At 34.8% G+C, this 11,222-nt stretch overlaps 1 protein-coding gene across 1 annotated transcript; it reads right to left on the bottom strand.

Moving 5' to 3' along the window:
* Positions 1-28: 28 nt before the first annotated feature.
* Positions 29-2,697, bottom strand: LOC111488137 (NAC domain-containing protein 21/22-like). Its single transcript, XM_023135797.1, has 3 exons — positions 2,409-2,697; positions 558-823; positions 29-388 (listed from the first exon to the last, which is right to left on the bottom strand). The coding sequence occupies exons 1-3, from the start codon at positions 2,575-2,577 to the stop codon at positions 62-64; spliced, it is 762 nt and encodes a 253-aa protein (XP_022991565.1). The 5' UTR covers positions 2,578-2,697; the 3' UTR covers positions 29-61.
* Positions 2,698-11,222: the final 8,525 nt, after the last annotated feature.

Genomic DNA, 11,222 nt, shown 5'->3' with positions numbered 1-11,222 from the left:
TTATTTTTTTTTTTTTTTTTTTTTTTTTTGGGCTGTGAACGATTGATATAAACTCTTCTTCTTAAGCAACAAAATAGTTAAAAGGAAACCCATTTTGGTTGGTGTTTTCAATCATCTCATACTTCATTTCTTGTGCGTTTGAATCACCAACTCCATAGGATCTCAAGGCTGCTTCTTCCATGCTCATCTCCCATGGCAGCAGCTCATTCGAGTTGTCGCCTGGTACAAACTGGACGTGGTTCGACAGCAAGCAGTAGGACGACGGTGCAGCCGCCGCCGCCCCCGCCGCCGACTCAAATGGAAACTGTGAGGTGCTGTATGTTGTTGCTTCTATCATGTCCTGATCTGGCTTGCTCTTGTAAAACACCCTGCATAGAACCCAATCCTCCTGTACAGTGGATAAACAATGTCTTCATTCATTTTTATTTCTTGTAAGGTTGTTTTTAGCTAGGTTCGTGTTGACACTATCTAAATTACGATATGGTGGGAGATAATGAAATGATATCAATAACTCTAAATATGAACATAAGAGTTCGAAAAGAGGGTAAGAAATAGACCTTCGGAGGCATATGCGGTGTCTCAATACGAAACTCGTGCATGATCCATCCAGTTTTGATTCCATTCGGAGCTCGGTTTCTATAAAACACCAAAGTCTTTCTCATTCCAACCACCTCACCTCTAGTTGGATCCACCACCATTCGATCTTTCCCTGTCGCCTTCCAATATCCAGCTGTCGTTGCTCGATTCGTACGAAACCCAGTCGCATATTTCCGATCCCTAAAGCTGAAAAAGTACCACTCGTTCCCGTTCAGCTTGGCTACCTCTACATTCATAAAAGAAAGAAATTGAGTACTTATTAGTATATGTCAATATCAACTCACATACGAAAGATACTCAGTCCACCATGTTGCATGCACCGAAAAACACAAGTCGACTGCTGAGCCCACTCTAGTTCAGCCGCTCTAACCGAAGTACGAGCCCTCGAATTCAAGATGCTTCGAAGGATAAGATCTAGGAAGTTCGATCGAATACTAACTATCGGAATCTATAAATAATTCATAATTTTATATGAACAATCAATATAGAAACAGATTTAGGGAAGATTATCCTCACAAAAATCATTTGAATGTTGAAAAAAATGAGTTTTTTTTTCTTTGAATGAATCAGTTTTTTTGAGAAGAGAACAAAGCTTGTATTTGGACCATAGTTAGATATAATGCCCTTCTCGACATATATGGGAATACAATTCGCCCTCGACAAATACTAATTATTTCATTTCTTTATTAGTCCACCACAAAAATTTATTATTTTATTTATTTTTAAATTTTAATCAAATCATATATCCGACTCTAATTCTATCAATTTAGACCTCAACAATTTTGACAATAATAACCCTACTCGAAAAAGGTTGTCGGGTTGTCATCCACGGTCACAATCTTCTTTTTCTTCTTCAATCGAGAGCAAAAAACGTCATCCTATCCCCACCTTTTCTTCGAGTACGATTTAATGTAATTATCATCCCTAAGGGTATTTCCGTAATTATCCAACAAATTTTCTTTCTTTTTCGGAGGATTACACTTATTTTTTATTTAACTCTATTATTTTCTCTTCGTTAATTACTAACACAGATTTGACAATATATTTTTTTTAATTATTAAATTTTAAATATTTTTTATTTTTATTTTCAAAATGCTAAATATAATTTTTTTTCTTTAAAAGATCAAATATTTTAAATTATTTACGGACTTTCAATTAAAAATGAGAGATTTAAATTTAGGCCGAACATGTTAATGATGCAATAAAAAAAAATTGTTAAATATAAGCACAACTTAAATAGTTAAAGCATTAATAATAATAATTTTTTTTTATAGTCGAACGTTCGAGAATTCCCGTCTCTATAATTCTTTATATTCTATCAAAATCAATATAATTAAACGATAAAAATAAATGAGAAAACTAAGCAAATATGGCTTAAGAATTAAGCTCGTTAGATATCGTGTTGTGTGATTGATTGTGTCATCGATTATCCCGTGACACATAATGTGTACAATGGTTTTATTTCAGATAGTAACGTATAATCAGGTGGGGTCGTTCTTTTCACCTAACTCCATAATAATCAACTTAAGGTGGGAAATCCTCGTTTCGAGATTAGGGTTTTAGGAAAGCCGATCATTATACCAAAAACTTCTCCCTTACCACTCCGATTTTCACTCGGATACCCAATTACTATTATCAGCCTCATGATTTTACAACGCGTCTGTTAGGGAGAGGTTTCGACACGGTTAACAGAAGTGAGATCTCTCGTTTTTTCAAAAGTCGATGATTTAATCTCTCATACCTAAGAACGTTTTCGAACGAAAATTAACAAAATGTAAGAAAAACGAGACGAATTGTAAAGGTATACATACCAGGGAGTTGCCAAGGCTCACAAGTATGCAAGTCAATCTCCACCAAAGTGCCCCTCAAAGCTTCTTGATTAGCAATCTTTTTGTACAAATAATGGCAGACCAACTCCTCATCGCTAGGGTAAAACCTGAACCCAGGAGGCAGAGTGGCTCCAATATCTCTCAAACCCATGTTCTTAAACCTCTCAAACAAGGGGAAACACACAAGAATTTAAGCTAAATGTGATGGGAAAAGCATAGAATGAAGGGTTTTTTTGAGTTTCAAAGTGGTTTTGAATGAAGAGATTCAGAGAGCTTATTATTGCTTATATAGAGATGATGGAGGAACAAGACGAGTAGCTAAAAACCTTAAATTATGGAAGAGAGAGAGAGAGAGAAAGTGAGGTTAAATTCACAAGAGAAACGTTTACTTTAGGGATGAACAAACCTGTGGGACACAACATTTAGGGTTTTTTTTATTCAACAAATCATCTCCCACATTTACATTCAATTCGTAAAGACATATACTCTCGATCAACGGTACAAAACCAAATTGGGGTTATAAATACAAACCGAGCGGTAATATTGCAACAACCCAAGTTTCGATTTGGGGTTATGGACCCACCACGCTTCCACTACTATCACTGTAATAGCTCAAGGCTATCACTAATAGATATTGTCTGTTTTAGTCTGTTATAGTCTGTTATGTATTGATGTCAGCCTCACAGTTTTAAAACGCGTCTATATCGCATATTAGTTAGAGAGGGGAACGAAACATTCCTAATAAAGGTGTGGAAGGTTGTTACAAATGGTATTAGAGCGGTATCTATCTCATTAAGATGTGGTTCGGGGACAAACCATGGCAGAAACTGGTGGACATATGACACTTAAGTAATGAGCTAATACCACATCTGAACAAGAGTGATAGAAATAAAATGAATAAATATCTAGATATTTTAGGAATAAAGATACTTTAATATTTTAGGAACACAAATATCCTATAGATATTTTATGAACAAAAGAAATTTAGATATTTTATGAATAAATTTAGTCTGCACGGTCTCGACTCTATTATAAATACTCTTCGACCTCAAATTTTTTAGTCTCAAGCAAAAAAGTGTAGTAATATTCAACCGAGTTTTCCACGAAATTGTGTTCAACAAACGTTTTATTTATTAAAGAAAAAAACGTTTCATCTTTTGGCCATATTACCAAATATGAGCATATTGTCACCTTCGTTTAAACGTGACTATATCACAGTCGGTTATTTTAAGATGTCACCATCTTTCATTTATTCACGAGTATTTGCATTTATGAACTTTTTTCCGGTAGAGTTTTAGATTATATATATTATAATGTAAAAGATAAAAAAAACATTCTTTTAAATATCTTAACAAATTTAGTGATTTCTGCTTAGGCCAACAAATAAGTGAGTTTGGTTGGACCAATGGTACGATGTATGATTAACATATATTATATGGTTTATCTCCGTGTTAGGTCATAAAAAAATATGGAAGTATGATGTGTGTCATAATCATGTATCATGATTTAAAATACATGGTATCATGCATGTTGTATGTTATGAGCATGAGTTACTTCTCCAGTATGTTTTGTACGAACGCATACATCATGATATGATATGAGCTCTTTTATTTTCGTTGGTGTCCAACAATGTGAGCGTACGCTAGCCCATTTTTAGACCTAGAGAGTACGTATACAAGCTCGCCTAATGGGTTCATGCACACGTGCGTGGATTGTGTATAGAGAAATACTATGCATCCAACACTACTCGGAAAAAAAAAAAAGGTAGAACCTAAGATAAACCCACTGAAAAGTACTGTGGACTATGCATCCAACGCTATCTGATCGAGTCTATTAAAATGTACTCCCGAGAATACCCAAAACTTACGATAAATTTTTATTTGTTCTAATTCTTCGTTTCTAATCATGATATCGAGAAAATATATATTTGATTTCTACTATAAAGTCGATTGAAAAGAGCTTGAAAACTTTGTTCATGATTTAATAAGAACCTTAGGTTATGCAATAATCTTTGATATAAGAATTTGTTCGTGATTTAATAGAAACATTTTTTTGTTTTGTTGCATTGACACGTAATAGTTTTGAATAAAGTCGAATATTTTGATTTGATAATTTTACCTGCTTTTGACACTACATTGTGCCGACATGAGATGCTACCCACGAGCTGGTCAGAGACAGGTTATTCTTTCAAATAAAATATTACTTCAATTCAAAATAAACCATGAACTTCAACCAAAAATTGTATGACATAGTCCCAGTGATCTGATTAGCAAATGTCTCGTCACATGACATATATTCTTGTAATTGTTTGAAAAATACTGAACTCTACAAATATGTCATTTCTTTTTATGTGGCTAAATGAACAAATTAATGCATGATTTGTTGTACCAATTATTTGGTGGTGCATAAGCGGGAGTCTCGAGAGAATTATGACCTAGATAGCCGAGTCGAGCCTTACCTATCACATTACTTATGAAATGTGACACCTGAGTAAAAGAAAGGTACATAAATGAATTAAGATCATATCTAAATGAAAGCGATCCTACAGATAGGACCTCTTAGTAATTTTCTTGAAATGCATGTGAGTGAGGACAAAACATGCAGGAAGGATTAGTTTTCACTTTTAAGAAGTGAGGAGTAGGTATCGTGACCATATCGTAGAGAATGTCGGGGCATCATGGATCGAATGCGGATTCGAAACCCTAATCCAAATCGTGGGTATCGATCATTTTACGAAATTAGATAGCATTTTTGTTATAAATCTAAAATCATAAAGTTACTATTAGTGTAACGTAACTAAATTTTCCAAACATCTTATCAACTTCATCAAGTCATTTCACCTTGAAATGACACATTATCCGTTACAAAACCGTTTAATATTATCAATTAAAAAATGAGTAAGAACTCGAAGGAATTTTATATTTAATATATTACTTTTTTAGTATATATTAAACTTATTCATTTTCATATAAATTATATAAACGATGATAAAATAGGTGAAAATGATCGTGTTGGTTTGAGAGAATCGTCTTCACTCTTCGAAGTAATTCAAGATAAATAGATAATATGATCTCGTGTCTTGTTTTTTTTTGTTTTTTTTTATTGTTATTTCTGTTTATTTATTCTAATTTTTCTAAAACATAAATAAGTGCATTATTTTATTATTTTCTTACTTAAAAAAAAATAAACATAATAAATATCTAAAAGTAAATATAATATAAATTTTAAAAATATTTTAATTTAAAAACTATTTTTCTGGTAAAAAGTTGATTATTACCAATCATATTTATGTTTAATTTTTAATTAAAAAAAACAACGACCAAATTTAGTTCCATTTTTTCTCCGTAAAAAGAAGAAATGTGAAGTAAGAAATAACAGACAATAAACAATTACCAAATTCAGTTCAATAAAGGGGAAATAAAAACCCGAAAATGATAGAATATCGAAACGTAAACGTTATGATATCATATAAATCCAAAAACGCGTCATTCTTTATATACAACTTTAATATCGATCATATTTGTACTACTATAATAACTCAAACTCACTTCTATCAAATATTGTCCGTTTTAACTCATTACGTACCGCTATCAACCTCACGGTTTTAAAACATGTCTGCTAGATGATAGAAGTTTCTACACTCTTATAAAGAATGATTCGTTTCCCGCTCCAACCGATGTGGGATCTCACAACTACTAATCGATCTTCTTTTTCTCTTTGGTACGAGGTTAATTATGTTAGATCTCACATCTGTTGAGGGAAAAGAACCAAACATTGTTTATAAGGGTGTGGAAACCTCTTTCTAACAGACAGTTTTAAAACACGTCGGCTAGGTAGAGGTTTTCACATCCTTGTAAAGAATAGTTCGTTTCTCTCTCCAACTGATATGGGATCTCACAACTACTAACCAATCTTTGTTTTCTCTTTAGTACAAGGTTAATTATGGGAGATCCCACGTCGGTTGGAAAGGAGAACCGAACATTCTTTACAAAAGTGTAAAAACTATTTCCTAATAAACCGTTTTAAAACATGTCTGCTAGATAAAAGTTTCCACACCCTTATAAAAAACGCTTCGTTCCTTTCTCCAACCGATCTGGATTTCACAACAACTAACTAGTCTTCTTTTTCTGTTTGGTACGAGGTTAATTATGTGAAATTCCAGGAGAACGAAACATTGTTTATAAGGGTATGGACAATATTTGCTAGCGGTGGGCTTGAGCGGTTACAAATTAATTGGTTTATGTCTAATGTAGATTCTTTCATATTTATTCGTGAATACGAGAACGATCGAACCTTATGCTCTAATTTCAACGAGTGACTTACTACGTTAATTGAATTTAAGATGATAAAGAACATTGATTAGAGGTAGAAATAGTTGATTATATCCATAGATATGAACAAGGTTATTCCAAAGGGTGTGGAACATGATGTCCAAGTAACAGGACATTTTGTCGAATGGATTGAATAATTAGGAACCAATCAGCGGTTTTCTTTGGTAATAATAATTGGATTCCTTACTTGTCAGAAACTTATGATCCTACTCACCATCTACGTATTTGCAAATTAATAATTTGTTGTTCTAATCATTATTTTCTGTTTTGTTCATTGACGAGAAGAGTTCATATTCTTAGCTCTTGGCCCCTTCTTGTTGCTATTCTCCATCAAACATTTCATATTAACAATTATTTGTTATGTATATATATGTAACACATCCATGTATGTAGCGTATAATTTTGTAATTCCATTATGGGGAATTGGAAAATGATGTCTACAATCATTATCCTCCTCGTGTCCATCTATGTCGTGTTTATAATACATCTCGTTAAGATTTTAGCTTAATATTACAGTAATTCTATGGTGGGTCATCTCTTCGAGTTTTCCTGGGATGCATGCGTAATAATCCAAGCTCACCCCTAGCTGATATTCTCCACTTTGGCCTGTTACGTATTGTTGTTAGTCTTACGGTTTTAAAACGCGTCTACTATGGAGAGGGTCTAACCCTACTCCGATCAGTGTCTTGTGTTGTTACAAATGGTAGTCCACTTTGGTTTGTTAGGTATCGTTGTTAGCCTCACAGTTTTAAAATGAGACTACTATAGAGAGGGTCTAACCCTATTTCGATCAGTGCCTTACACCGTTCGATGACTAGCTCTAATACCATTTGTAACAAAACAAGCCCATTGCTAGTAGATATTGTCAACTTTGGTATTTATGTATTGTTGTTAGTCTCACGGTTTTAAAACGAGTCTACTATGGAGAGGTTCTAACCCTATTCCGACCAGTGTCTCGCATTATCTGATGACTAGCTCTGATACTATTTGTAACAGCACAAGCCCACCGCTAACAAATATTGTTCACTTTGGCCTGTTACGTATTGTTGTTAGCCTCACGGTCTTGAAACGCATCTACTATGGAGAAGGACTACAATGACTAGCTCTGATACCATTTGTAATAGCACAAGCCCACCGCTAACGGATATTATCTTTGTTAAGGATATTTAGTAATAAATTATAGTTTACCATATATATTATATTTGATATTTTATTATAAGGCAAATATTAGACATTTGCCTTATTATCATAGGTATCTTTTCATTTATTGTTATTTCCATTTATTACTATTTCCATATCCTTGTAATTTATTTGATTATAAATAAGATAACTTTCACACCATTTAGGTGTGGTGGATTAATCAAACATTCACATGGTATCAGAGCCCTCTTGGTTTAACAACCCGATTCTTTCTTTTCAATGGCTTTTGAATCATTTAATCTTCTTCTCCACCACCCCTGCTGGTTTTGACGCCGCAGGGGCAGTCTTCATGGCTGCCGTAGTCGGAGCCGATTGATTACTCTTCGGCTCCACCCTATTGACCTCCAAATCACCTTTCGTCATACTCTGTACATACAACCTCACCTTTTCCAACCCAATCGGTTTTCCCCTTGGCCAATATAGTCTCTCTCATTTTCTTCCCAATAAACCTTCATCCTTCACATAAACCCTAACCTAAACTTATCAACCTTTTGCAGAGATTTACCTTCGGAATATGGGTGCCGCACTGGCCTATTCGCCAACCAAGTTGCCGCCGCCCTTCCTGCCAAAATTGGCTTCTTCGCCCGATGAGGCGACTCTTCCGACTGCCCTTCTCGCCAAAATTGGCTCCTTCGCCCAATGTGGCGACTCTTCCGGCTTCAACATTGTATTTGTCCCTTGCTCTAGGTTTCCCCTTCTACTTCTTGGGGTTAGAAATATTCTCACCAGAGCCAAGGCAGCATCGTCGCTAAGCGACAATCCCTCTTCATGGGTTAGACATATTCTCGCTGAAGCCAAGGCAGCATCGCCGCTGAGCGGCGATCCCTCTGCAATTTTTGATGGCCAAGAACCGGGTTGTTAGCATCTTCATGAAAAGTGTTTCTCAACCTCTTTGAATTTTTCAGATTCAAGCTTCACGTTCGTTTAAATCCGACGCTTAGCTTGCGGTGGGGTGTTAAGGATATTTAGTAATAAATTATAGTTTACCATATATATTATATTTGATATTTTATTATAAGGCAAATATTAGACATTTGCCTTATTATCATAGGTATCTTTTCATTTATTGTTATTTCCATTTATTACTATTTCCATATCCTTGTAATTTATTTGATTATAAATAAGATAACTTTCACACCATTTAGGTGTGGTGGATTAATCAAACATTCACAATCTTCTTTGGATTTTTCCTCTCCAACCAATGTGTGATGTCTGTTAGGGAGAAGTAAGGAATGTTTTGTTTCCCTCTCCAACTGATGTGGGATCTCACAGCATGTGTGTGAGAATAAACCATACTGGAATGACTCATTGATCATGTCGTAGGGAATGCAGAAGAATGTCTGACCATCAGGTGCTAAAACCGAGGCCTGAAACCGAGCATAACCAAACCAAATCGCTATCTACAACATGGCATGTTAATCAAATCAAATTATGCAAAAAGCGAAGAGCCCACGATGAATCCTTAGTTCCTGGCTCCTAGCGTTGTGTAAGAAGTTGCCACGCAAACTTTGGACACCTTCGATTTACTATTTCTTTGTACTTTATTATGCTTCTTTAATTTCAATACCATTGGAACACCTTAGGTGGAAGCAACATCGTTGTCACCTAACTAGTAGACTCACAAATCTTCAAACTACATCATTAACTCGCGAAATAATTACGTGACGTTTAGTTCTAAGAAGCAATGGTAAAGATGTGAGATTTCATATCGATTGAAAAGGATAGAAACTTCTCTCTGTTAGACGAACACGACTCTCCACAATGGTATGATATTGTCCACTTTGAGCATAAGCTCTCATGGCTTTGCTTTGGGCTTCCCAAAAGGCCTCATACCAATAGAGTTAGTATTCCTCGCTTATAAGCCCATGATCATTCCCTAAATTAGCCGATGTGGGACTTTCATCATCCAACACCTCCCCTCGAACAAAGCACGCCTCCCCTTAATCGAGGCTCGACTCCTTTGGAGTCTTAGTCATTTTTGACTGCCTTCGTACCTTCGAGGAGGCTTGACTCCTTTTGGAGTCCTTTGTTCGACATTTAAGGATTTGCCAATCTATTGACACGGCTAAGTTTTAGGGCATGGCTCTGATACCATGTTAGACGAACACGACTCTCCACAATGGTATGATATTGTCCACTTTGAGCATAAGCTCTCATGGCTTTGCTTTGGGCTTCCCAAAAGGCCCATCATCCAACACTCTCTAATACACACGTTTTAAAATTGTGAGTTTGACGATAATACGTAACGGGCCAAAACATATCAGGTTTGCTAGCGGGGAACTTCGTCTGTTACAAATGGTATCAAATCCAGACATTGAGCGGTGTGTCAACGAGAACACTGACCCCCAAGAGGGGTGAATTGTGAGATCCAGCATTTGTTGGAGATGGAAACGAAGCATTCATTTGGAAATTCCTCCCTCCAAGGCTCGTTTTTGGGACCCGTTTTAAAATCATGAGTGGTTGGTTGATTGAGTTCATTAAGTGGCCCAAATTGGAGTTCTTCAGCTTCAACCAACTAGGCCTTCTCTTTCAAGCCTACACTTCAGCCCTAAACCCAACTATTTTATCCAAATACAAAATATAATCTTATAAAATATTTTAAATTATGTTCATATAAAAAAAAAATTAGAAATTAAATTAAGCGTTATTTGGTTGCTATAACTAAATTTTCATGTTTTTTTTTTTTTTTAATTTATGGTTCGGTTTATAACTATTTGATTTTTTAAAATTTGACTTATAATCCCGAACTTCTACTTATTTGTTTATTTATTTTTTTAAATTTAACTAATAATTCATATGTTTGTCGAAAAAAACGTAGAAATTATAATAATAAAATTATAAGAAAAAAACACGATTTAAGAAAAAAAATTGACGTATATATACGAGTCTTTAGTTCGATAACTATAGAGTCAGAGAGAAAATAAACTTGACAAATATATAACGTTTTTTTAGCTCGACCCATATGAAGTTAGATTATGTACTTTAAAATGTTATTTTCATATAATTAAAATTGATTACGACAGAGTCATATGACAGAAAATAGTGTATACACTTGAACTCCGAGAGCTTAAATTTTATGTCATGGCATCTATACCCGAACAAAAAAGTATCTATAAATTTTCCACCAGGTCCCAATTCTTGTTCATACATGGACTTAAGCGAGGATCTTCGAATAGGTTTCTAAAATAACTCGAGAAAACCCGACTTAACCTTGAGTTATTTTGTATAGCTTAACAATTATATGCTAAGATAGGCAGCTGGTGCA

This window comes from Cucurbita maxima, unplaced genomic scaffold (genome assembly GCF_002738345.1).
Source record: "Cucurbita maxima cultivar Rimu unplaced genomic scaffold, Cmax_1.0 Cma_Scf00013, whole genome shotgun sequence".
NCBI lineage: Eukaryota > Viridiplantae > Streptophyta > Magnoliopsida > Cucurbitales > Cucurbitaceae > Cucurbita > Cucurbita maxima.
Note: the sequence above shows the minus strand (reverse complement) of the source record. Positions and strands in the feature narration are given on the sequence as shown.